The sequence below is a fragment of the Panthera pardus genome, unplaced genomic scaffold (genome assembly GCF_024362965.1).
Source record: "Panthera pardus isolate Hobbes unplaced genomic scaffold, ASM2436296v1 HiC_scaffold_11, whole genome shotgun sequence".
NCBI lineage: Eukaryota > Metazoa > Chordata > Mammalia > Carnivora > Felidae > Panthera > Panthera pardus.
In genome coordinates, this window is record NW_026526666.1 from 79,927,734 (window position 1) to 79,953,215 (window position 25,482).

The 25,482-nt window shown below is 39.1% G+C and overlaps 2 protein-coding genes and 2 long non-coding RNA genes across 14 annotated transcripts in view; 2 read left to right on the forward strand and 2 right to left on the reverse strand.

Moving 5' to 3' along the window:
* Positions 1-20,429, forward strand: part of ZMYM6 (zinc finger MYM-type containing 6) — a 42,355-nt gene extending 21,926 nt beyond the window's left edge. For 7 of the 8 annotated variants that reach the window (XM_019429859.2, XM_019429855.2, XM_019429858.2 and 4 more), the window contains 6 exons: positions 468-640; positions 1,947-2,094; positions 3,540-3,680; positions 4,126-4,166; positions 16,657-16,801; positions 18,512-20,429. In XM_019429859.2, the coding sequence (XP_019285404.2) occupies positions 468-640; positions 1,947-2,094; positions 3,540-3,680; positions 4,126-4,166; positions 16,657-16,801; positions 18,512-20,343 (2,480 nt within the window). In that variant the 3' untranslated portion in view covers positions 20,344-20,429. The remainder of the gene's footprint in view (positions 1-467; positions 641-1,946; positions 2,095-3,539; positions 3,681-4,125; positions 4,167-16,656; positions 16,802-18,511) is intronic. The other variant, XM_019429857.2, reaches the window with a different exon arrangement.
* Positions 2,166-3,583, reverse strand: LOC109255287 (uncharacterized). The gene is made up of 2 exons (XR_002075167.1): positions 3,523-3,583; positions 2,166-2,218 (listed from the first exon to the last, which is right to left on the reverse strand). It is a non-coding gene; the product is annotated as an uncharacterized LOC109255287 (long non-coding RNA).
* On the reverse strand, positions 3,743-21,987 carry LOC128775611 (uncharacterized). Its single transcript, XR_008420456.1, has 3 exons — positions 21,876-21,987; positions 11,153-11,264; positions 3,743-4,039 (listed from the first exon to the last, which is right to left on the reverse strand). It is a non-coding gene; the product is annotated as an uncharacterized LOC128775611 (long non-coding RNA).
* TMEM35B (transmembrane protein 35B) lies at positions 21,886-25,068 on the forward strand. 4 transcript variants are annotated; one of them, XR_002075166.2, is made up of 5 exons: positions 21,886-21,993; positions 23,422-23,602; positions 23,705-23,759; positions 24,057-24,238; positions 24,515-24,626. XR_002075166.2 is itself a non-coding variant. In XM_019429868.2 (4 exons), exons 1-3 carry the CDS (start codon positions 21,886-21,888, stop codon positions 23,752-23,754), a joined length of 339 nt encoding a protein of 112 aa, XP_019285413.2. In that variant the 3' UTR covers positions 23,755-23,759; positions 24,515-24,627. The 4 variants fall into 4 exon arrangements, 3 of the variants coding, with proteins under 3 accessions (XP_019285413.2, XP_019285411.2, XP_019285410.2); XM_019429868.2 differs by lacking the exon at positions 24,057-24,238 and having other exon boundaries at positions 24,515-24,627; XM_019429866.2 differs by lacking the exon at positions 23,422-23,602.
* Positions 25,069-25,482: the final 414 nt, after the last annotated feature.

The following is a 25,482-nucleotide window of genomic DNA, read 5'->3' on the forward strand; positions in this document are numbered from 1 at the left end:
ATTTGAGGTTTTTTCTTTCTTGAGTTTATACTTAATTCATTTTATTTTTCATGCTTACTTCACTTTAAAGTCTTTTTAAATATTATAATAATCTCAAAGAAAAACTTGAGACAAATTTAAATATTATACTTGTGATTATGATTTGCCAAATTGTAGTGATTTTTAAAATTACAGTCATCTAAATAAATGGCTTAAAACTAAAAAAAAAAAACTTTTGAAAGGTAATTGGGTCAATGGTATTAGGTTAGAGTGTAAAAAATCTCTTCATAAGTTTATCAGTGACTTGAGAGATCTTCCTGTTCTTGCACCCACTTGTAAAGAGGATACTTAAGCAATTACTGCTTCTTGGCTTAAGAAGCAAGCCAGAAACTAGCTTAGTTGGTGTCTGAGACTGTGGAAACTCACTTTACCTCCTTCAAGTTAATGTAAGTTTGATGTTTCTTCCTTTCAACCCTTCTGGTTCTCAGTTTGCAAATTCCTCTCTGCCCGTGACTTTGGAGAGCGCTGGGGGAATTACTGTAAGATGTGCAGTTACTGCTCACAGACATCCCCTAATTTGGTAGAAAATCGATTGGAAGGAAAGCTAGAAGAGTTCTGTTGTGAAGATTGCATGTCCAAATTTACAGTTTTGTTTTATCAGGTAAATGTAATACACCTTTTTGGTTTTCTGAAGTTAGTACAAATTATTTTCTTAAATACGTTCAGATCATGTGAAGTAAAATTTAGTGTTTAGAACTGGGTAAAATAAATTATGGGCTCCCAAAGCAAAATTCAGTTGAATATAAACATGAAATTTTGGTGGTAAAGAGCATATGATTTCTGGAGGCTTTGTTGTTGTTAGAGGGTATATTCCTTTTATTTTTATCTTTTGCTTTCTCTTGAGGCACACGAACCTTATTTATCACTGAGTTCTTTCAAGTTGCCTTTAAGTTGCCTTTATAGTTATGTTGCCTTTAAGTGGCTGTCTCATTCAGAAGGTTACTCTGATGAATTTGAAGTCAGACCTTGTTCTTGCTTCATAGGTCAAATGACTGTGACTGACCTCCTTACCCACTTATTTTTTAAAAAATTATTTTTTTGGAAGGCTAACAATGAAAGCTACAATTAATTGAACCACTAATACAGGTCCAGTGCTTCATAAGTGTTATTGCATTTAATCCTCACTATAATCCTTAGAGGTAGGTGTGTTATTACCAGCTTATAAATAAGGAAAAGGAATAAGATCCAGGGAGGTTCAGTAGTGTATTCTTCAAGAAGCTGGTAGGTGATAGCTGGATAGCACCTATAACACGCCAGTGAAATCATCTGTTTGTCTCCCTACCCGCTAAAATACAATATTTTTGTTTGGGAGGTATGTCTTTATCATAATTATATGGCGCCTATCTCAGTGCTCAAGACAAAGAGTACCTAATTAAATAGTTGTTGAATGAATCAATGTCTTTACAACTCCAAAGTGCATATTCTTTCTACTACATGATGTCACTGCTTAACCTTTTAAAAATAGAGCCTATCTTTAGATTCCTTCATCAGTAATTTTGAAAATGGGAGATCAGTTTTTATATTCTGTAGATGGACATATGTATGTAAAGCAAATAAATATATATTTTAATATTTATTTATTTATTTTGAGAGAGAGTGTGCACAAGAGCAGGGGTGGGGCAGGGGGAGAAGGAGAGAGACAATCCCAAGCAGGCTTTGCACTGTCAGCAAGGAGCCCAACTCAGGGCTCCATCTCATGAACCGTGGACACTTTTCCAACTGAGCCACCCAGGCGCCCCAAGTATATGCATTTTTAACCAGAATATTTTAAGGTAGGAACCTTACATTTTGTGATTTCACCTGATTTACATATCCTGTTTTCATAGTGCCTTCTGGTTTTATGATTAATGTTATCTTTTCATTATTTTATGGTTTTAAGCCTATCCTGTCTTACATTTTTTTCTCAGATGGCCAAGTGTGATGGCTGTAAACGACAGGGTAAGCTAAGTGAGTCCATAAAATGGCGAGGAAACATCAAACATTTCTGTAACTTATTTTGTGTCTTGGAGTTTTGTCATCGACAAATTATGAATGACCCTCTTTCACAAAATAAAGGTAAAAATTAAACTTGGCTAATGGGATCTTTATGTCAGTGCTAGGATATACTGTTAGTACACACAGTTGTAAATAGCATCAAAATTTTATTGAATTCAAATCGCCTGGATGTCCTTAAATTTTCCTGTAAGAATTAAAAAAAAATTTTTTTTAATGCTTATTTATTTTTGAGAGAGACAGAGCATGAGCAGGGGAGGGGCAGAGAGAGAGGGAGACACAGAATCCGAAGCAGGCTCCAGTCTCCGAGCTGTCAGCACAGAGCCTGATACAGGGCTCAAACCCACAAACCATGAGATTTTGACCTGAGCCGAAGTCGGATGCTTAAATGACTGAGCCACCCAGATGTCCTTCTTGTAAGAATTCTTAAAAATTGCCCTTCAGGGAAAATCAATCCTGATGCTTTTTGCTATCATAATCAAACACACCAAGGAATCAATAAATGTATTTTATAGGAAAATTAGATTTGATTGCTTTTGGTTGATGTTATCTGTACATAAATAATTTCCACTAAGGGGCATATGTTATTCAGTTAATAAACTAGAAAAAAATAGAAAATCAGGGCAAACAGAAGGAGAGAATAGAAGTATGTTAATACAGTTGCTATGACTGGTGTAAGATTTGATCAAGAGTTTGATTGTAGCCAAGGAAAAAAGAACCAACACATTAATTATATCAGAAAAAATAAAGTAGACCAGTTCTTCATAGGTAGCAAAAATGTTTTTGGCTAAGAATAAAATAATTTTGCAAGTAGGAAAGCTAATATGGTCAAAATATCCAGATGAATAGTTACATGTGTGGCATGTTCTTAAAGTAGCTCCCTGAAGTAGTACTTCTCTGAATTAGGGTAAAAACATTTGATATTATGCTGTCTGATCAAAGCCTGGAGTGCTGTTGAATTGACAGAATCCATGTGCTTTGTCCTTACAGTCTGGCCCTTGTCTACCTTTGCAATTTTATTGATCATCATCTTAATCACATATGCCATGTGCCAATCTTTTATGTCATCATCCATTCCCTAAGACCAGTCAGGTCAGTGGTAGAATTTTTATTTTATAATATGTGTTGACAAACAGCGGATGGGTAGCAAACTCACCAACTTCTTTATAAAAACTGTCATGTTAAATTTTTATTTGAAGCAAGCTTAGGTGGAGGAGTTTTAATATTCACTAATAGGAAAGGCCAGTTAATTCTAAAGCTAATACCTATATTTTTAAATAGCATTTGAAGTTTATAATTTTAGAAAATCAGGCTGTTTTTAAGTCCTAATGAATGTTAATCTGACCAGAATCACTCTTTTTATAGAGTTACATTATAGAGAGTTAGATATTTGCACTGTTTCTTGGAAACTTAGTTGTCGAACAGGGTTTTGTATGTGTTGTGTGTGTGTGTGTGTGTGTGTGTAACCCTTTTGTTTATACTAGGTCTTACCTTTTTGTTTTAATCAGTAAATATTTATAAGGCGCAAACTACTTCAATGGAGCTCCCTTCTACAAGGAAAAATACAACACCAGTTATAACCAGTGTGGTGTCATTGGCAAAAATACCTCCTGCCCAGCCCACAGGGAACACTAATAGTGTTTTAAAAGGTATGACTTGATGTAAAGGCATTTAATTAGACTATAGAGTTAAGTGTGTTGTCTAAGTAGCTCTTGTTAGTAATATTTACTTTTCTATTTCTGTGAGGAAACATGCCCCTTTTTCTCAGAGGGAAGTGGGTAGCAGGCAGATTGGCATGGATAGGGAAGGAAGAGGCGTGTACAATTTATTATTATTCTTTTAAACCTAAGTGATTTTAATATAGTTGCCTTTATCACCGGAGATTCTACTGTAGTAGGATGAAATTGGGGCCCAAGAATCCTTACCTTTCTCAGGCATCCCAGGTGATATTGATGCCCACTTTTCTTGGACCATTCTTTGAGAAATTCTGGACTAGACTCTGGCCCACCTTAGTGAGAGGAAAATAACTTGTTGGTCTCAGTGTTTACATCTGTATATTTTGGGGATAATAATGTGTGTGTTCATTTATAACAGGTGCAGTTAGTAAAGAGGCAACACAAAAAGTCATTGAAGATGTAAGTTTTATCGTTAATATTTTTCCTCATAATGCCACTTGGGTTTACTTTCATTTTGGATGTAGCATTCTAATATGTATCTGAATGCATTTCGCTTAGTCTTCAAAAAAAAGTAGAGCATTATGCACTGATTTTGTTTCGGAATCTTAAAGTTACATTAATAAGAATGCATTTCTGATTTATTTTGTTGTGTTCTGGCTCCTGAATTTCTTTCTTTCTTTTTTTTAAAATTTTTTAAAATTTAAAAGTGAGAGAGAAAGAGCAGGAGCAGGGGAGAGGGCAGAAGGAGAGAGGGAAAGAATGTTAAGGAGGCTCCACACTCAGCGCAGAGCCCAGTGCAGGGCTTGATCTCATGAGCCTGGGATCATGACCTGAGCCGAAATCGAGAGTCAGACGCTCAACGAACTGAGCCACCTGGGCTCCCTGGCTCCTTAATTTCTTTAAATTCTTGTTAATTCCATCTGGCTGCTTATTTTTCTCTTTTACTACATTCAAGTAGTTTTCTTTTAGACTGGAAAGTCTCTTGAAAAAGTTCAGTGTAGTGTTATTTTATGCATCTTCAAATTATGTGAAGCTGAAAATAGTGCAAAGTAAAAATACATTTAAGTTCCCACTTTATGTTTCCAATTTGAAGTATTGTGAAACTTTTTAAAATCAAAAAAAAATATTTTGAGGAAACACATAATTTCAAATCTGACTAGTTGAAAGGATTGCAAATTACCTCATTATTTTCCTATATCTTGTGTTAGCAGGAAACAAAATTCCCATCATCTTTTATCAATATCACATGAACCTAATGTATTGGATCTTGGGTTAATGTTTTTGGTGACTGTTTTTGGTAGCTGTCTTAACATTTGCTTTTGGTATAATTAAAGATATTTTTGTATGTCATATAACAGTGTCATTCAAGTTCATTAAGTAGTGGTGCTAGTGCTAAAAAACTGTACCCCAAATTCAGTATCTTTGGAACAGAAGTTAGATGTGATAAAACTCTGTGATAAAGGCCAGACCAGGATGTGATCCCCATGCTGTTCATTTAGGACAGTGCAGCCTGCAGAATATTGAGATAATGCTCAAAAAAACAAAAGCAGCATCAAAGAAGATACATCGTTTAGTTCACACACACACACTCTCTCTCTCTCTCTCTCTCTCTCTCTCTCACACACACACACACACACACACACACACACACACACACACACACAATCTTATAACCAGGCAAGAATAATGGAGTAAATGGAAAAAGTCCTGGCAACGCAGCTGCAAGATCAGTGCTGCTGTAATGCCCCCCTAAGTTCAAGCCATTGCCTGTGTTAAGGCCTGAAGTAATTTTAATGATTTGAAAGGAGTTGAAAGTGAGACAAAAAAGTTCACTACAAGTCATGGCTGGCCTTCTAATTTTAAAGCCTACCAAAGTTTTAAGAGTATAAAAATGAGCAGGCAAGCTATAGCTGCTAACCGAAGCTATCAAAACATTTCAGCTTTACCATAATCTAAAGAGGCTTTATCTTGAAAGACGACAGCCTCGCACCTGATAAACAATCTGCGAAAGTGACAAAGAAGGTGAATTTGTGCAAGGTTGGTGAAGGGGATGTTGAAATTTCGCTTGGGTGGTTCTCCATGGAGTAATACAGGAAGACTTGCTAGAATTAGAAAAACAAAGGCAGCTGGAAGAGGGTCCCGGCACTTACTGGGCCTTCAGCACAGCAGCCCGCAGCGAAGTAACTGGCATATGCTTTTGACCATATTCCAGCAACAATGGCTATTATTAAAGAAAGTGATCCAAATGTGGATTGCTGTTTCATGGTGGCAAGGTGAAAGATGGACAGTGTGTCTGCATATCAAGAAATCCCCAGAGGCAAAGAAAATGAGAGCAAAAACCAGCCACATCAGATTCATTCTTTAGTAGAAATCTTCCAGGGACTCAGACCAGCCTTCCCCATGCTGTGGCGAGATAGCTTGTCCTAATTTGATACCTTTTAACTCTCCCTTTACTTGTGTTGTTAGAAGATGATAATGATAACTTTTACTCAATTATTTTCAGGCAGGATACTCAGTAGTTAATGCAATATCATTAAGTTAACTTTGTACTTATATTTGTATATTGTATATTATACATTAAGTTATATTTTAAAATTACATGATTAATAAATTGCTATAACAGAATGAATAATTCTCTTCTTAAGCACATAACTGTATAATTAATAAGGGTATTAATAGACTAGGTTTTATACTAATGTTATTAGTATATATTATAAAAATATTCTATATTGGTTGCAAATTTATGTATCCTGAGAATGCATCCTTTTTCTATATATGGGACAGTTAGTTTTGAATTATTCTGCGTTTTCAAGAATACATCCCTCATTTAAATAGGACTGCCCTATGTATTTTCTCTCTATGTGGAGTACCTCTATAATTCACCAGTCATTTAAACTGTGTTATAGAATAGCTCTGATTAATGTTTTCAGTTTAGTCAATACAAAGTATATGTAGTACTCTTAAAATTTAAAAAAACTGAAAGTTTTAGAATCTTTTCTTTGTTTCTCTCAGACTTTAGTTTGACTCCTTCAAGTTGTTTAAATAGTCTTAAATTTTAGGGGAAGGTGAGATATAGAAAAGGACAAAGAAGAAAATCTGCACAAGTCAGGGCTCCTGTGTGGCTCAGTCAATTGAGCGTCCAGCTCTTGATTTCGGCTCAGGTCATGATCCCATGCGTCATGGGTTGAGCCTTGCATCAGCCTCCATGCTGACAGTGTGGGCCTTGCTTGGGATTCTCTCTCTCTCTTTCTCTCTCACCCCATCCGTGCTGTCACACACTCTCTCAAGATAAACTTAAAAAAAATGTGCACAAGTCAGCAGACTTTCTAGGTAGTAATGTTTTGACTAAACTTGCCATACAGACTGTTGCAACTCCTCATCTCTGCTGTTGTGCAGAAGTAACCATAGACAATCCATAAATGAGTAAGTGGCTGCATTCCAATAAAATTTTATTTACAAAACCAGGTGGTAGGCTGGGCTTGGTCCACTCCAAACTTTGCTAACTCCTGCTCTACTGTATTCTCACCATTGAGAATTAACCATTGTTAGATTGGGCTTACTTGCTTAGTTTTAGTCTATCTTTTTTTTTCTTTTTCTTTTAAAACTTATGTTTTTTTTCTTAAATTGAAGTATAATTGACATACAGTATCCTATTAGTTTCAGGAGTACATCAGTACATCAGTGATTTGATATTTTTATACATTGTAAAATGATTCCCACAGTAAGTTGTAGTTACCATCTGTCACCATACAAAGTTATTACATTTTTATTGATTTTGTTCCTTGTGTTGTACATTACATCCCCATGGTTTATTTTTCTTATAACTGGAAGTTTGTACCTCCTAATCCCCTTCACCTGTTTTGCCTGTCCCTCCTTCCCCCTCCCCCCCTCCCCCAAATCTCTCCCTTTCTCTGATAACCAGAAATTCTATCTAGGAATCTGTTTCTGTTTTGTTTGCTCATTTGTTTTGTTTTTTAGATTCCACATACAAGTGAAATCATATGGTGTTTGTCTTTTTGCGTTTGACTTATTTCAGTGCACATAATACACTCTGGGTCCATCTATGTTGTTGCAAATTTCATTCTTTTTTATGGCTGAGTTATATTTCAGTGTGTGTGTGTGTGTGTGTGTGTGTGTGCGCACACGCGTGCGCGCGTGTGTGCATCATACTTCTTTATCCATCCATCAGTGAATACCTAGGTTGCTTCCGTATCTTGACTATTGTAAATAATGCTGCAGTGAACATAGGGGTGTATGTATCTCTCCACTTTGGTGTTTTGGTTTTCTTTGGATGCATTCCTAGAAGTTGAATTGCTGGATCATATGGGAATTCTATTTTTAACTTTTTGAGGAAACTCCATACTGTTTTCATACTATTTTCTACAGTGGCTGCACCAATATACATTCTCACTAGCAGTGCATGAGGGTTTTTTTCTATATCCATGCCAACACTTGTCATTTTTTTGTCTTTTTTATAATATCTAATCTGACAGGTTTGAGGTGATGAATCATTGTGGTTTTTGATTTGCATTTCCCTGATGATTAGTGATGTGATCATCTTTTCATATACCTGTTGACCATCTATATGTCTTCTTTGGAAAAATGCTTATTCAAGTTCTCTGCCCATTTTTTAATTGGGTTATTTTTTTTATATTAAGTTGTATAAGTTCTTCCTATATTTTGGATATTCCCTTATCAGATGCATGAATTGCAAATATCTTCTCGCATTCAGTAGATTGCCTTTTCACTTTGTTGATCATTTCGTTCTCTATGTAGAAGTTTTTTAGTTTGATGTAATTCCATTTATTTATTTTAGCTTTTGTTGCCCTTGCCTGAGGAGATTGGTCCAAAAAAATGTTGCTGATACTTATGTCAGATAGCTAATTGCCGGGGTACCTGGGTGGCTCAGTGGGTTAAGCATGCAACTCTTGGTTTTGGCTCAGGTCATGATCTCACAGTTTTGTGGGTTCGAGCCCCTAGTTGAGCTCTGCACTGGCAGCGTGAAGCCTGCTTGGGATTCTCTCTCTGCCCCTCCCCCACTCATGCTGTCTCTGTCTCTCAAAATAAATTAATTAATTTAAAAAATGAAAAATAGCTAATTACCTATGTTTTCTTCAAGGCGTTTTATAGTTTCAACTCTTACTCAACATGTGGTGTAAGATAGTGGTCCAGTTTCATTCTTTTACAGGTAGTTGTTGGGTTTTTCCCTTATTGAAGAGATTGTCTTTTACCCACTGTATATTTTTGTCTTCTTTGTCATAGATTGACCATATATGAATGGGTTTATTTCTTGGTTCTCTGTTCTATTCCATTGATCTCCATGTCTGTTTTCCAGCCAGTACCATACTGTTGTGGTTACTATTGCTTTGTAGTTTGAAATCAGGGAGCGCGTGATACTTCAGTTTTGTTTTTCTTTCTCAAGATTTCTTTGGCTATTCAGGGTCTTTGTGGTTCCATACAAATTTTAAGATTCTGTGTTCTAGTTCTATGAGAAATGTTGTTGGTATTTTGATGGGAATTGAATTGAATCTATAGATTCCTTTGGGTAGTGTGGACATTTTAACAATATTAATTCTTCTAGTCTATGAGCATGGTATTGCTTTCCATTTATTTGTATCTCCTTCAGTTTCTTTCATCAGTGTCTTATAGTTTTCAGAGTACAGATCTTTCATCTCTGGTTAAATTTATTTGTAGGTATTTTGTTCTTTTTGATGCAATTGTGAGTGGGATTGTTTTTTAAGTTTCTCTTTCTAATAGTTCTTCATTAGTGTGTAGAAATGCAACTGATTTCTGTCTGTTAATTTTGTATTCTGTGGCTTTACTGAATTCATTTCTTATTAGTTCATTGACTGCTGGATAGTGTTGTATGAAAGTAATGCATTTTATTTATCCATTGCTTTGTTGATGAACATTAGGTTGCTTCCAGGTCTTGACTATTAAAACAATCTCTGCTACAATCAATATCTTTGTATACATCTCCTTGTGCATGTGTGCTGGTGTTTGTCTGGTGTAGATATGGAAGAGTAGAATTTTGAATTCAAAGAGTATTTGCATTTTTGTTTTCAAAATGTCTGTTTCAGTTTTTATTCCTACCAGGAGATTATGATTATACTCATTTCCCACAGCCTTGCTATCATTTAATGTTGTCAGATTTAAACATTTTTTGTCAGTCTATTAGTAATACCTTATTTTATTTTGCATATCACTGATAACTAGCAATTTTGCTTATATGTCTGTATTTTTGAACATTTGAATTTTCTTTTCATTTCCTGTTCTTAATTTTTCCCCATTTTTGTGTGGAATTACCTTTTCCTTATTGATTTATAGAATCTCTTTATATATTCTGGATTTGCCCCACCTCTTTCTGCTCATTTTCACTGACACAAAAAACATGCAGTAATACTTAATATCTATGAAAAATATTTTAACACCAGAGCCCTCCAGCTATTGTCCTATTTCTCTACTCCATTTTATTTTATTTTTTATTTTTTTTTTATTATTATTTTTTATTTTTTAATATATGAAATTTACTGTCAAATTGGTTTCCATACAACACCCAGTGCTCATCCCAAAGGTGCCCTCCTCAATACCCATCACCCACCCTGCCCTCCCTCCCACCCCCCATTCTCTACTCCATTTTAGAAAAACTCTAAGGGTGGCCTCAACTTACTGCCTTACTCCCTTATCTGTTATCTTTCCTTAGGGCACTTAAGTCAGGCTTTGCACCATGCCATTGAAACTGCTCTTGTCAGGGTGCCTGGGTGGCTCAGCTGGTTAAGACTTTGGCTGAGGTCATGATATTGCGGTTCATGCGTTGGAGACCTGCGTTGGGCTCTGTGCTGACAGCTCAGAGCTGGAGCCTTCTTCAGATTCTGTGTCTCCCCCCTCTCTCTGCTCCTTCCCTACTGTGCTCTGTCTCTCTCTCAAAAATAAACAAACACTGGTGGCGGGGGGGGGGGGGGGGGGGGGGGGGCAGAAATTGCTCTTGTCAAGGCCACCATGAACCTTTAGTTTTGCAAGTCCAGTGGTCAATTTTCAGTTCTCATTTAACCTATCCTTTCAGTAACATTTGATACAGTTGTTCTCCCTTTCTTCTTCAAATACCTTCTTCAACTTCTAGGTCAACATACTTGTCTTTTTTCTCAATCTTCCTGGGGACTCAGTACAGTCCTGTGGTTTTTAAACACCCCCTAGATGGTGGCTTATTCCCAGATTTATTTCTCTTGCCATGACCTCTGAGCTCCAGATTCATGTATCCAGTTGCCTACTTGACATATACACTTAGATGATTAATGGCCATCTCAAATAATATGTCTAAATCAGAACCCTTTTATTCCACCCCAGACTTCCTCTCTAGTGTTCCTTACTTCTTAACATTCCTGCTGCTACCTTCTTTGTCTGAGGCACCATCGTCTTTTCTCTGATTCATTGCAGTGACCTCCTACCTGTCTTCCTGCTTGCATTCTTGCCCTTTGCATTTTTTTTCTCCACATTGTTAGCAGAATGATTTTAAATCAGATTGTGTCACTCCACTGCTTAAAAATCTTCAATGAAATTCTGTAAAAGAAGAATAAAGAAGGGGGAAGAGGAAGAGCTAGTTTCCAAAATTATAGTAGAACTGTAAATTTTATGAAGCTAGAAAGATAAAACAATTGATACTGAAGCCATGAACTCAATAGAAGTCCAGAAATAGACCTAAATATGTATGTAGATTTAGAAATAATAAAGATAGCACTTCAGATCAGTAGGGGAAACTTATTCAATAAACAGCATTGTGACAACTGAGCATACATATGGAAAAAAATAAATTGGATTTCTACCTTACAAGTTACACCAAAATGAAGTCCACATGGAGAAAAGATTTAAATGTAAAAAAATAATAAAGTAGTAGGGAAGAATACAGGAAAGAATTTTAATAAACAAGTGGAGAAAGTCTTTTTTTTTTTTAATTTTTTTAACGTTTATTTTATTTTTGAGACAGAGACAGATCATGAATGGGGGAGGGGCAGAGAGAGAGGGAGACACAGAATCGGAAACAGGCTCCGGGCTCTGAGCCATCAGCCCAGAGCCCGACGCGGGGCTCAAACTCACGGACCCTGAGATCGCGACCTGAGCTGAAGTCGGACGCTTAACCGACTGAGCCACCCAGGCGCCCCAAGTCTTTCTAAATATGTCACAAAACTCAGAAGCCATAAAGAGTTGTTATGGAAATTCAGCTACATTTCAAAGTCAGAAGACATGAAAAAAAATTAAAAGGTTGCAATTCATGTCATAAAAAGCCAGTTTTTCCATATGTAAAGAGCTTCTATAAATCAATAAAAAGACCCAGCACCCAGTAGAAAAATGGGCAACAAAATCTGATCCATCCGACTAGTAAATAAAAATTATTCTTAAAAAAATTTTTTTTAATGTTTATTTATATTTGAGAGAGAGAAAGAGACAGAGGGCAAATGGGGGAGGGACAGAGAGAGGGAGGCCGAATCTGAAGCAGGCTCCAGGCTCTGAGCTGTCAGCACAGAGCCTGACGTGGAACTTGAACTCACGAACCATGAGATCATGACCTGAGCCGAAGTCAGATGCTTAACCAACTGAGCCACCCAGGTGCCCTGGAAATAAAAATTATTTTTAAACATATGCAAAGATATTCAACTTTAAAATTAGAGAAATTCCAACTTTATCAGATTGGCAACAATAAAAATAATGGATAACACTGTTAAGGCATTTTTACATGTTGTCAATTGCAGTTGGTAAAACTGCTACAGAGAGCAATTTAGTAAAACTTGTTAAAATTTAAAATGTAAATACCATATTACCAAGGAACTCCATTTTTAGGAATTTATCCTTCAGATATATTTTGCACATTTATAAATTGAAGTATGTACGGGGATGATTTCAGCATTGTTTGTAGTAGCAAAGGCTTGAAAACAGCCACATTGTTTGATCAATAGTCAGGGCCATTGTGAGTTCATTCTCAGTTACTGTGTGAACTAGAAAAAAAAAAAAAATAGGCCTACATGGGTAGAACCTGAAATATACCCCTCTCCTAGCTCATACTTAGTCATGTGGTCTGGTGAGTGGAATTCCCTGCCCAAGCATATACAGCAGCTCTTTGGGGACTATAGTTAAAATAAGTACGCTATATCCATTACAGTAGAATACTCTGCACTTAAAAAGAATGTGGTAACTATATATGTACAGACATAGAGTAGTATACAATAAATGAAAAAGGCCAAATGGTATAGCAAACTGCCATTTGTGTTTTAAACACACATACACACACACACACACACACACACACACACACCACCACCACCACCACATACCTATACATATGTATAGAAAGCCCTGGAAGGCAGCCAATGAATAGATAATAGTGGTTGCCTCTAAGGAGAACTGAACGACTAAGGCAGAATTTAAGAGGGAAATTAGTATATTTTTATGTTTGATATTAAAGTCTTTGAATTTTATGTCACATGTTACATTACTCATTCAAAAAATTATGCATATAAGTTTTTAAAGCATTTTTTTAAATGTTTATTTATTTTTTAGAGAAAGAGTGTGAGCAGGGGAGAGGCAGAGAGGGAGACAGAGGTTCTGAAGCAGGCTCCTGTGCTGACAGCAGAGAGCCTGATGTGGGGCTCGAACTCCTGAACTGTGAGATCATGACCTGTGCCGTCAGGTGCTTAACCAACTGAGCCACCCAGGTGTCCCCCCCACCCCCTTCTTTTTTAACTTTATAGAATTTTTTTTTAAAGCTAAAGGAAAACAGGGCACAAGATAGGAGTAGATAGTTCACAGAAGAGGAAACACTAATAATGCTTAAGCATGCAAAATACCTAACCACACTACTGTTAGATAATTTTTCATTTATTGAGAAATAACAAAAAGTTTCATAAATACCATATTAACTGGAGTGTTGGGAAACGGGCTCACATACATTGCTGAAGGTCATATAATATGATATAGAGTGCTTCTGTGGAAAGCAGTGTGACTGTACCAACATAATTAAAGTCTTCTGACCCACCAAACCACAACTTAGAATACCTTATTCTATAAATATACTAGCATGTGTAGAATTAATTTATATGTAGGGGTATTTATTAAAGCATTGTTTGGGGCGCCTGGGTGGCTCAGTCAGTTAAGTGTCCAACTTCAGCTCAGGTCATGATCTCATGGTTCATGGGTTCGAGCCCCATATCAAGCTCTGTGCTGAACACTTGCTCAGAGCCTGGAGCCTGCTTCAGATTCTGTGTTTCCTTCTTTTTCTGTCCCTCTGCTTGCGCTATGTCTCACTCTGTCTCTCAAAAATAAATAAATGTAATAAAAAAAAAAGCCTTGTTTGTAATAGCAAATGTTTTTAACATTCAGTTTTCAGTAGCAGAGACTCTTCAGATTACCTATGATACATTCAATGTATAAAGCTGTTATTAGGGTGGCTTTATACAAAGTTATGTAAATATACCTCTAAGATAGCTCGCTAATAGGTACAGTACAAGGTGCTAGAGCCTTGCTAATAATATGCCACCAATTTGTAGTCAGAAGCAACTTATTTAATTACATAGACCACCTTTAGAAGGATGTGTAAGAAACTAGGAGGGCACCTGAGTAGCTCAGTCAGTTAAGTGTCCGACTCTTGATCTTGGCTCAGGTCATGATCTCATAGTGTGTGGGTTTGAGCCCTGCATCAAGCTTCACACTGACAGTGTGGAGCCTGCTTGGGATTCTCTCTCTCTCTGCCTCTCTCTGCGCCTCTCCTGCTCACACATGTGCTTTCTGTCTCTCAAATTAATAAACTTCAAAAACAAAACTGGGAACCTTGTATTCAAGGTTGAGTCTGGACAGGGGGTAGATGGGTGGAAAACTTACTTTTCATGTAAATACTTTTATACCTTTTGTATTATTACAGAATTCAAAATTATTACATCCATTGCTTATTTAAAAAGTAAATTTAAATATAATCTGCAGTGCATTCCATCATATTTAAAATACAATCCTAATTTCTTACTGTTTTTGAAACTAAGACCTTCAAGATCCTATACAATTTGGCTTCTGCCAGCCTCTTCAAACATTTCATTCTAGCCCCTGCTTACTTTATTTCAGCCTTGTTCTTGTTGATGTTCCTAAAGCATGCTAGACTTTCCCATTTCAGGGCTTTTGCATCTGTAATCCCACTGCCTGGAGTCCTCTGACTTCAGGCCTTTGTGTGGTTTGTTCTTTTGAGTTGAGTATTCAGAAGATCTCTGCTCAAATATTTACTCTAAAAATACACTTTCTCCACACCATCACTCTCCATTCCCTTACCCTGCTTTCTTTCATAGCACTCGTCACTACCTGGAATTATACAATATATATTTGCTTTACTTGTTTATCTTCTGTGTCTCCCTGTGGGATGTAAAGCCCATAAAGGCAGGACTTTCTTTCTCTTTTTTTTTTGCTGTATCCCCAGGGCTTAGAACAGTGCCTGAGTTACAGTAAACATTCCGTAAATACTTGTTGAGTGAAAAACATGTTTTATTTATGAAAAAAAATTTTTTAAATTTTTATTTATTTTTTGAGAGGGAGAGAGAGAGAGCGAGCAGGGAAGGGGCAGAGAGAGAGAGAGGGAGACACAGAATCTGAAGCAGGCTCCAGGCTCGGAGCTACCAATGTAGAGCCTGATGTGGGGCTTGAACTCATGAACTGTGAGATCATGACCTGAGCTGAAGTCGGACACTTAACCACTTAACCGACTGAGCCACCCAGGCACTCCAGCAAACATCTTTTAAATACATTTTCTCTCTCTCTTTCTCCCTTTAGGATGTTTTACTCTTATTTTTGAGAGAGAGAGAGTGAGAGCAGGGGAGGGCAGAGAGAGAGGGAGACACAGAATCGGAAGCAGGCTCCAGGCTCTGAGCTGTCAGCACAGAGCCTGATGTGGGGCTCAAACCCACAAACTGTGAGATCATGACCCGAGCTGAAGTCGGATGCTTAACAGACTGAGCCACCCAGGTGCCCCTTAAATATATTCTCTAACTCTGTTGCTTACTCTTCAGCTTTGTTTTATAAAGACCTTTATTTACAAAAAAAAAAAAAAATTCAAGATAGTCAAATGTATTAGTCGTTTCTATTTTGTCTATAATTCTTGTGTTTCTTTTTTTTTTTTTTTTTTTTTTTTAATTTTTTTTTTTCAACGTTTATTTATTTTTGGGACAGAGAGAGACAGAGCATGAACGGGGGAGGGACAGAGAGAGAGGGAGACACAGAATCGGAAACAGGCTCCAGGCTCTGAGCCATCAGCCCAGAGCCTGACGCGGGGCTCGAACTCACGGACCGTGAGATCGTGACCTGGCTGAAGTCGGACGCTTAACCGACTGCGCCACCCAGGCGCCCCTTCTTGTGTTTCTTTTAAGAATACCTCCTCTTTGTTCTGGTCATTTGAAAGTTCTCCAGTGATTTAATTTATTTTATTTTTTTGTTTTGTTTTATTTATTTTTTAAATACTTTATTTTTAAGTTATCTCTCGTCCCAGCGTGGGGCTTGAACTCACAACCCCGAGATCAAGAGTCTCTGCTGACTGAGCCAGCTAGCCACTCCCTCTCCAGTGATGTTAAAGTTTCATTTTTTTCATGTTGAGGTCTTAAATCAATACGGAATATATTTTGCATAAAGTCTGAGTTGGATCTAATTTTTCTGAATAGCCAATTGTCTTAATCAGTAAAGGTTGTTTTTATTGTGTTGATTGTCCTTACTATAGGCAGAGTATTTTTAAAAAATTAATGAATGGAACTGACACTAATTAGAAGATTTAGGAATTAGTGTATATTTTCCAAAGTAGCTTCTTTATTGCAACTACTCTTTCACAGGAATTCTGTTTCTTTTACTATGTGCCAACTTTCAATTGATAGCGATTCTGGTCCGTGTTAAGGTACTAAAAAACATGTTTTTGGTTTCTGAATTTGCTTTTAACTAGGGAAGCACACAGATAGATGCCACAAAACTTCTGTCTTCCCAGTCTTCCAAGCTTTTAAAGAACAAAGCAGTATTGTGCAAGCCTGTCACACAGACCAAGGCCACCTCTTGCAAACCACATACACAACACAAGGAATGTCAGACAGGTATGTATCCTTGTGCTCTGCTTATGTGGAAAGTTAACTCTGTTTTGTTTTTGTTTTTTTTAAGAAAGGCAAAGAAAATCATATACCATTTCTTAAACGGGAAAACATTCATCCTTGCATCACATCCTTTGAACATCTGATTTATTCCTTTTATAATTATTGTCATTAACACCCATAACTACTAAATTGAATCCATCTGCACACACAGCATTATGTGGACAGACATCTCTGTGCACTGCTGTTTTTCAAATGTACAAACTATTATAACTATTAAGATACAAATTTCTTTAAAAGCGTTAATGATTTAACTGTAGTTCTTCTTTCTTTTTAAAAACAATGTGAATTAATTTGTCATTTACTAAAAATATAACTGTGTGTCTGAGGTGTTGGTGATCAGGAAAATGACTTGAATGCATATTTGGAAAGGCTGTAAACTATTGCTGCCCCAACCCATGTTAGCTGCCACTACCCTCATGTTTTCGATTACTTACATAGCCTACTCTGCCCAAAGCATTTTTTGATTTTTGTTTTTAATGATAGTTTTACTACACAGAATATATGTAGTTTATTTAAAAGTGTAATCTGTCAACAAGTAATCCTGAGTTTTTATGTAGGGTGCATTTCTTTTAGTAGGAGTCAAGGAGAATCCTGTTTTCCTTCCAAAGTAAATTTGATTGTTGTATATTCCTGTTAAAATGATATACTCTGTGTACATGAATTTATATTCTATATACATTCACATGTGGAAGGTAGTAAAAGATCTGTGGACATCTATATGTGTGGGTATGTGTGTGCTTATACATTTTTTAAAAATTTCTAGATTAAATACTGGATTGTTTAAGATGTACTGTTGTGAACTACTTTTTCCTTTGACATTGCTCATCAGAAATATTCCATGTCAATATAAATTTAAATATACATTGAGATTCTCAATGGATGCATAGATTCCAATGTATGTACCTATCCATCCCCCTAACATTGACACTTGGATCGCTTTTAGTTGCTTAATATTGTAAACAGTATTGAGTTAAGTTGTGTAAATGAATCTTTGTTCACTTGTCTAATTAGGTCTTTAGAATAAATCCTAAGTAGTAGAATTTCAGATTCAAAAGCTATCATGGATTTTTAAGGCTTTTTGATATGTGTTGCAAAACTGAAAAATTACATCAGTGTTTGAGAACACCCATTTCTCTTTACCCTCATTGACATTGGGTATTAAAACTACTAATTAACCCTTTTTTTTCCTTCAACTGTAATTTGGAGAAATTTCAAAGTTCAGAATGATTGAAAATATGGCACAATGAACATTAATATATTCTACACCTAGATTCACCAAATGTTAACTTTTTAAACATTTGTTTTCTTTTTTCTGAAATTTAAAAAAGTAAATTAATTTATTCTTAACTGGATGCATCCTGTGGACTTCAGCCCTAATTCCAGCAATCTGTTGAATATATATATATATATAGCATTGTTAGTTCACGTCCCGCAGCCTATAGTTTTGCTCTAGTCAGTGGCCAAGTTTTGGGCAAGGAGAAATTCTGTTTTTAATGGCACCATGAAAGTTCTGTGGTTTCTGTTTCAACTTTAGTGTATTCTTTTGACAAATATAAATACTAAAAAAAGATATTTTAAATGTGTGGGGGAAAACATAAAGACTATTGCTTATTTCTTCTTGAAAAATAACAGTGATTCAAATATTTCATTCAGATTTACCTATGCCTAATGAGAAAAATGATGCGGAACTTGATTCTCCACCTGCAAAGAAAAAAAGAATAGGTTTTTTCCAGACTTATGATGCGGAATATTTAAAAGTTGGTTTTATTATCTGTCCAGGATCAAAAGAAAGTTCACCAAGGCCACAATGTGTCATTTGTGGAGAAATCTTATCCACTGAAAACATGAAGCCAGCAAATCTTTCTCATCATCTGAAGACAAAACATTCAGAATTAGAAAACAAACCAGTAGATTTTTTTGAACAAAAATCTCTTGAAATGGAATGTCAGAATAGTTCTTTAAAAAAGTGTTTACTAGTTGAAAAGTCACTTGTGAAAGCTTCTTATTTAATTGCTTTCCAAATTGCTGCCAGCAAGAAGCCATTCTCCATTGCCGAAGAATTAATTAAACCATATTTAGTGGAAATGTGTTCAGAAGTTTTGGGTTCAAGTGCTGGAGACAAAATGAAAACCATTCCTCTTTCTAATAACACGATTGGACACAGGATTGATGAGTTGTCTGCAGACATTGAAGATCAGCTGATTCAAAAAGTCAGAAAGTCAAAGTGGTTTGCCCTTCAGGTAGATGAATCATCAGAAATCTCAAATATCACCCTTCTTTTGTGCTATATTCGTTTCATTGATTATGATTGCAGTGATATAAAAGAAGAATTACTATGTTGCATTGAAATGCCTTCTCAAATAACTGGTTTTGAAATATTTGAACTAATAAATAAATATATTGATAGTAAGTCTCTGAATTGGAAACACTGTGTTGGTCTCTGTACAGATGGGGCTGCAAGCATGACTGGCAGGTGTTCTGGCTTAAGGGCAAAAATTCAAGAAATCGCCACGAATACAGTGGCATTTACACACTGTTTTATTCACCGTGAGCATTTAGCAGCAGAAAAGTTGTCTCCATGCTTACATAAAATTCTTTTGCAGTCAGCACAAATTTTAAGTTTTATAAAGAGCAATGCATCAAATTCACGAATGTTAACGATTTTGTGTGAAGAAATGGGGCCTGAGCATGTGAATCTACCCCTTCATGCTGAAGTACGTTGGATTTCGAGAGGGAGAATTTTAACAAGATTATTTGAATTACGACATGAAATTGAAATTTTTTTAAACCAGAAGCATTCAGATTTGGCCAAGTATTTTCTTGATGAGGAATGGGTTGCAAAGCTGGCCTATTTATCAGATATTTTTTCACTTATAAATGAACTCAACTTAAGTCTCCGAGGAACTATGACTACCCTCTTCAATTTGTATAATAAAATGGATATACTTAAGGAAAAGTTAAAAATGTGGTTGAAGCGCACACAAGAGAATGATTATGACATGTTCCCTTCATTTTCCGAATTCGTAAACTCATCAGACTTAAATATGAGAGGCATTGCAAGCATTATTTTTGAGCACCTGGAAGGACTTTGTCAAATGTTCAATGACTGTTACCCACCAGAAGAAGACTTGCGTTCAGGAAATTTGTGGATAATTAATCCTTTTATGAATCCCAAAGATAGTAATCTCATGGACTTCGAAGAAGAAAAACTAGTACAGCTATCTTCAGATTTGGAATTACAGTCAGTATTTAAATCAATGTCTGTGACTCAGTTTTGGATAAATGCAAAGACAAATTACCCAGAACTCCATGAAAAGGCAATGAAGTTTTTATTGCCCTTTTCAACTGTTTATTTATGTGATGCTACATTTTCCGCTTTGACTGAGTCAAGACAAAGAAATCTGTTGGTTTCTGGTCCTGCTCTAAGACTTGCAGTCACATCTTTAATTCCAAGGATAGAAAAATTAGTAAAGGAGAAAGAATAGTAAGATGGGTATTGCTAATGATCAAAGTCTATAATTTTGTGTTAAATTTTGTATAAATATCCTAAAATATAATTTCCTAATGTGGATATGTGTTTTCAGTGATATGTTTTAATAATTTTTCTTTTTGTTGAGGAATAATTGTGCATTTATACCTAGTTATATATTATAATTTTAATAGTCCAAGGCAGAGAATTTAGCTATTTGATTGATTGGATCATCTGGATTAGGGACAAAAATGGTCACAAAAAGCCTGTTTGTAATGTATCAGCACACCTGGATGTTAATCTCCTTGGCCTTTAGAAGCACATGGGACATTGCAGTCTTCAGCCAGGCAGCCACCCACCCCAGCAGGTTGTGGGTAGGTAGAAAACAAAGATCTAAGCAGCTTAGCTGATCAGAAATAGAAGCTGCAGGAGAGTAGGGGTTTCTGTGGCGCTCTAGACCAGGGCTTGGCAAACTTTTCCCATAAAAGGCCAGATAGTGAATACTTTAGGTTTGGCAGGCCATGTGGTGGCAACTAGTCAATTTTGGGTTTGCAGCACAAAAGCAGCTGTAGGCAATACACAGACAAATGAGTGTGGCTGTGTTTCAATAAAACTTTATGAACATTGAACTAAGAATTTCATATAATTTTCATGTGTCATGAAAGCTGCCTTAAAATTTTTTTTATCATTAAAAAATGTAAAACATTGTTAGCTGGGGAAGAAGAAGGGGGAACCAGTGGAAAAAAACCGCTGACTAAATTTGGCCCACAGTTTGTCCATCAAGGTCTAGACTGATTTCCAGGTTATAGCAGATGGACCACGAGTGGCCTGTAGGGTTTTGTTAGTGGAAGTCTCTCTTACCTATGCTGCCAAGTGTCTGAATTTTCAAACACTTTTCATATTTTAATTTCAACTGAGAGGAATTGGAGGAAAAATATATTTTACACAAAGAAAACAATTTATAATTACTTGTTACCGATTTATTATTAATGATTTCATAATTTACTAATTTACAAATAACGTTTGAGCTCTTAAAGGTGCCAGACTTTGTGCTAGGCCTGTTCCTAAGGAGAACAGGCTTAATCGCTTTTACAGATGCAAATAGTGAGGCCCGAGGAGGTTAGGTGGCAGCTCAGATCCCAAAGCTAGGGTGGCTCAGGCTGGAAGGAAACCCCGGTCTTCTGCGAGGCACGTGTAGATGGTTACTCCTGGAGTCTGACTCTACTCAGCCATACTGGTTGGGAGACAAGAGACGCCCCTTGAATTCAAAGGGGCTCGTGCGGTCAGTTGAGCCACTGGGCTTCAGCGCCCCCATCTGAGAGATGGGGATGCCCCTCCCGAAGGCCGTCTCCCCTCGCAACAGGTGGGGGCCAGAAAAGAGGGTGGCAACAACCTCGGGGTGGGGGGCGGGGAGCGGGAGGTTCTGGCGCCGGTCTTCTGCTGGCCCTGGGGAGGGAGGAACCGAGCGGGCGGCAGGGGGAGGGTTTCGGCGGGGCCTCTCCTCTCCTCCCCTTCCTTTCCTTTCCCTTTCCTTCCTTCCCGGAGGACCTGAGCGGCCATGGCGCTCGGGCTCGCCGCTCTGCGCGTCCTGCTGGGTGGCTTCTTCGCGCTCACGGGGGCGGCCAAGCTCTCGGGGCAGATCTCGGCACCAGCGTCCGAGCAGATGGTGAGCAGCGGGATGTGGGCGGCCACGCGGCGGCGGGAACTGAGGACGCGGCCGTTACCCGCCCCCCCCCCCCCCCCCCCCCCCCGCGGTGACCGGCCCGCCTGCCCGCGCCGGTGCCCCGCGGACCCGCCTGCCTTCCGGCGAGACAGTGCTAGACTGAGACGTAGGCGCTCTCCCGGGGTGCTCCTCCGAGTCCTCTGGCTCTTGCCTAGACGGAAGGGGCACATCTTCCAGCTGAGCACTGGGAGCCCCGGGCAAACCTAGGGCTGGAGGAGGAATGCGCCGGGACCCCGGGGGGAAGAAGATGGAATGGAAGGGGGACCCAGAACCCTCCCTGCCCCTTTCTCCTCCTCCTCCTGTTTGCGTTCTTGGGAGGTTCATGAGGATGGGTTTATGAATTACTGCTTGGTGGGCTAGGAAACTCGCCCTGAAGGTGAAGTGTGTCTGCTAAAGGTTACACGGCAGGTCAGGAAGCAGGAGTCAATCTAGAGGCTCCCCTAACTCAGAATCCAAAGAACCCTTCCCGGGCAGCTTGAGAGGGAAGTCTACAAGTTCTTCCACCTTCCGGCTAGGTCCAGAGTCGGGAAAGCTTTCGTGCCCTTATGCTCACCAATTCCCCAGCCCTTCAAATAAGCCTGACTTGGAGACCCCTGCCAGCCTCCGTCTCCCAGGCCTGGGTTCTGCCCTTCCTCCCTGGTTTAGGGTGGTGGATTGTTTGCCGAAGTACATACCTCCCCAGAGCCAGCCGGCTTAGAGTTTCTTCCTTGCTGCTGACAGTAGGGGAGGTAGAGCTGAAGTGGGGGTGGGGGGCGATGCAGGAAAAGGTAGTCAGCCTGAGGCTGAAGTTGTCACGGAGCCCAACTCAGCACAATGAGTCTCTTTGAGCCTCCTTAACTAATCTTGTGTCTACTGCAATGGGATCCAGGCCCAGCATACCATATTCATAGTGGAATCCGTTGAATGAGCAACCTCAACCGTCTACCTTCCATCCTCACCCCCACCTCCCAATATTCCCAGCATAGTGTCATCAGGGGAAAGCAGGTCAGGCAGAAAGAAAGAGAAGCTGTGACATTCCTAAAGTTGGCAAGCCTAGCATCCTGGTCTTGGAATTTGGGGCTGGGTTGTAATCTGGTGAGAGTCTGTTGAGAAAATCAGTCCATCTCTGCACCACACCATCCAGCCCTTCTTGGAGGGTAAAGCCTGTTTCCTGATTCCAAAGCTCAGCTCCCCCCGCCCCTCCCCAGGGAGGCCCTCCCCTCTCCAGACTGACCTCAACCCTGGACCTGACCTAGAATAGTAGCTCCTTTGTTGGGGGGGTGGGGTGGGGTGGGGAGGGGTTGAGGGCACAGGCCCAGAATGTCCCTGTGGAGTGCCCAGGCAGTGGATCCTTGTTGAGTGTGGCTGACAGACATTCCCTGCTGCCCCTAGAAAGCCCTGTTTGTGCAGTTTGCTGAGGTGTTCCCGTTGAAGGTGTTCGGCTATCAGCCAGATCCCATGGGCTATCAAGAGGCTGTGGGCTGGCTGGAACTGCTGGCTGGGCTGCTGCTGGTCCTGGGCCCACCGATGCTGCAAGAGATCAGTAACTTGCTTTTGACCCTGCTCATGATGGGTAAGGGGGTGCAACTGGGCTGGGGAAATTGGGGCTTCTGGCAGAGGATCATGGAAGATCTGGCTGTTCCCTTTACTGTTGCCTCCTTTCCTTTTTTTCTAGAACCAGGAGCCCTCCCTGCTGTACTCTATTTTCCATGGCCTTTGGACTAGGACAGGTGCTTTTAAAACTTAATATACTAGAACGTGATTCTTTGTCAGACATACTTCCTACCTCATCAGTTCAGCTGGCTGCAGGGTATTCCCATTGTATGGATGTATATAATCTCAAAGTCCCTACTGCTCTCTCCTAAACCCTACCCTAGAGAGGAGGGGATGGAGTTGCAGCTGCCGGTGGGGTTATGTGTCTGGCAGGTGGGAATAGAGAGCAAGGAAGCCAGGGCCCCCAGAAAAGCAGAGAATTTCCCTGTGACAGGCAGTTGTAGAGCACCCCCTCGTAGCAGCTCTGCCCACAGGACCTGCTGATGTACCAAGACAGCTGCTGCTTCAAAGATCAGACGTCTTCAGACTCTTCTGGATCCCCTGGCCTTGTGTCACCATTGCTGCCACCACTGCCACCCCTCCCCCCCGGACTTGCTTTCCATCTCTGGGGCTTCCCTCATTTTCAGATCTTTCTCATACCTCCACCTTCCCTCCGGTAGGATTAAGAAAGGAGAAGGATTAGAAGTTGTTCCCAGATGCCCACCTACCTACCTCCCTGCGCTATTTGGCTAGATTGCTCCTGTTTCTTTCTCACCCTCTGAGAGGGGCTACATTAGTTTAAGAGGCTTCTGATTCCTGGTTCTGTTTGGGAGGCCAGAGAGGTGAGAGCAGCTAGCTCAGGCTCTGTGTGGGTGTGGTTAGGAGGTGTTGAATGGGAAGGCTTCAGCTGGAGAGGGGCAGGGGGCCTCAGGGACCTCACTTTCCATTCCAGGAGCTATCTTCACTCTGGCATCTCTGAAAGAGTCACCGAACACCTACATCCCAGCAATCATCTGCCTGGGGCTCCTGCTGCTGCTGGATATCTGCCAGCTCTGAGTCCAAACTAAGAAGGTGGTCAGACCCACTAGGAAGAAGACTCTTGCAAGTGCGTTCACGGAGTCCTGGGAGTCCTTTTTTCTCTTCATGCCTCATCACTATCACAGCAGGAGCATGGTGGAACGCAGAGTCAGCCACCTTCTTACCAGTGCATCCAGGGCTGTTCAGTGTTGAAGTAGACATCTTCTCTACCTGACCCTGCTTTCTCTCTGAGACATTCACTGCTCTCTTTTGAGGAGCACGTGTTGCACATACTGTCATTCCTCATGTAATATGGAAATAGAAAACAGAAAAGCAATTTAAATCCCCTCAAAATTTAATGCACCAAAAATAACCACTATCCACTCCTTTTTAATAACTGTACCTCAACTCTTACTATGCCTTTGTACAGATGTTTTTAATGAAAATGAGGCAATATAAATTACTTTATTAAATGTCTTTTAAAACTAACATACTGTAACACCATTCCGTGTCTGTTTTACCTCATTGATGTTAATGGCTGTATAGTATTCCGTTGTGAGGATGTACTGTAATATATTTATCCAAGCCCCCACTAAGGAACATTTAGATTGTCCCTAGTTTTTTGCTATTGTAAACTTCACAGTAAATCACCTTTGCATACTTACTGTCTTTCCCTCGAAGTGAGGGTGCTGCTTCAAAAGACCCGCACATTTAAAGCATTGGTATTACATACTTAAAATTTACATCTTGGCTATGGCGGAATCTAAGTACCTGCCTCTGCCCGTGTGCTTCCCAGTCGCGTGAGATATCCCCTCCCATTCTTTTACTTTGTGCACTTTAGATCTGCGGAGCTAACAAAGATGGGCATTGGATCATTGTTTTACAGGATCTGAAACTGCAGCC

Coding starts and splice junctions, on each gene's coding strand:
- TMEM35B (XM_019429865.2), top strand. CDS start 21,886: ATGGCGCTCGGGCTCGCCGCTCTGCGCGTCCTGCTGGGTGGCTTCTTC. Junction 21,994..23,421: donor CACCAGCGTCCGAGCAGATG/GTGAGCAGCGGG, acceptor TGCTGCCCCTAG/AAAGCCCTGTTTGTGCAGTT. Junction 23,603..24,514: donor TTTGACCCTGCTCATGATGG/GTAAGGGGGTGC, acceptor TTTCCATTCCAG/GAGCTATCTTCACTCTGGCA.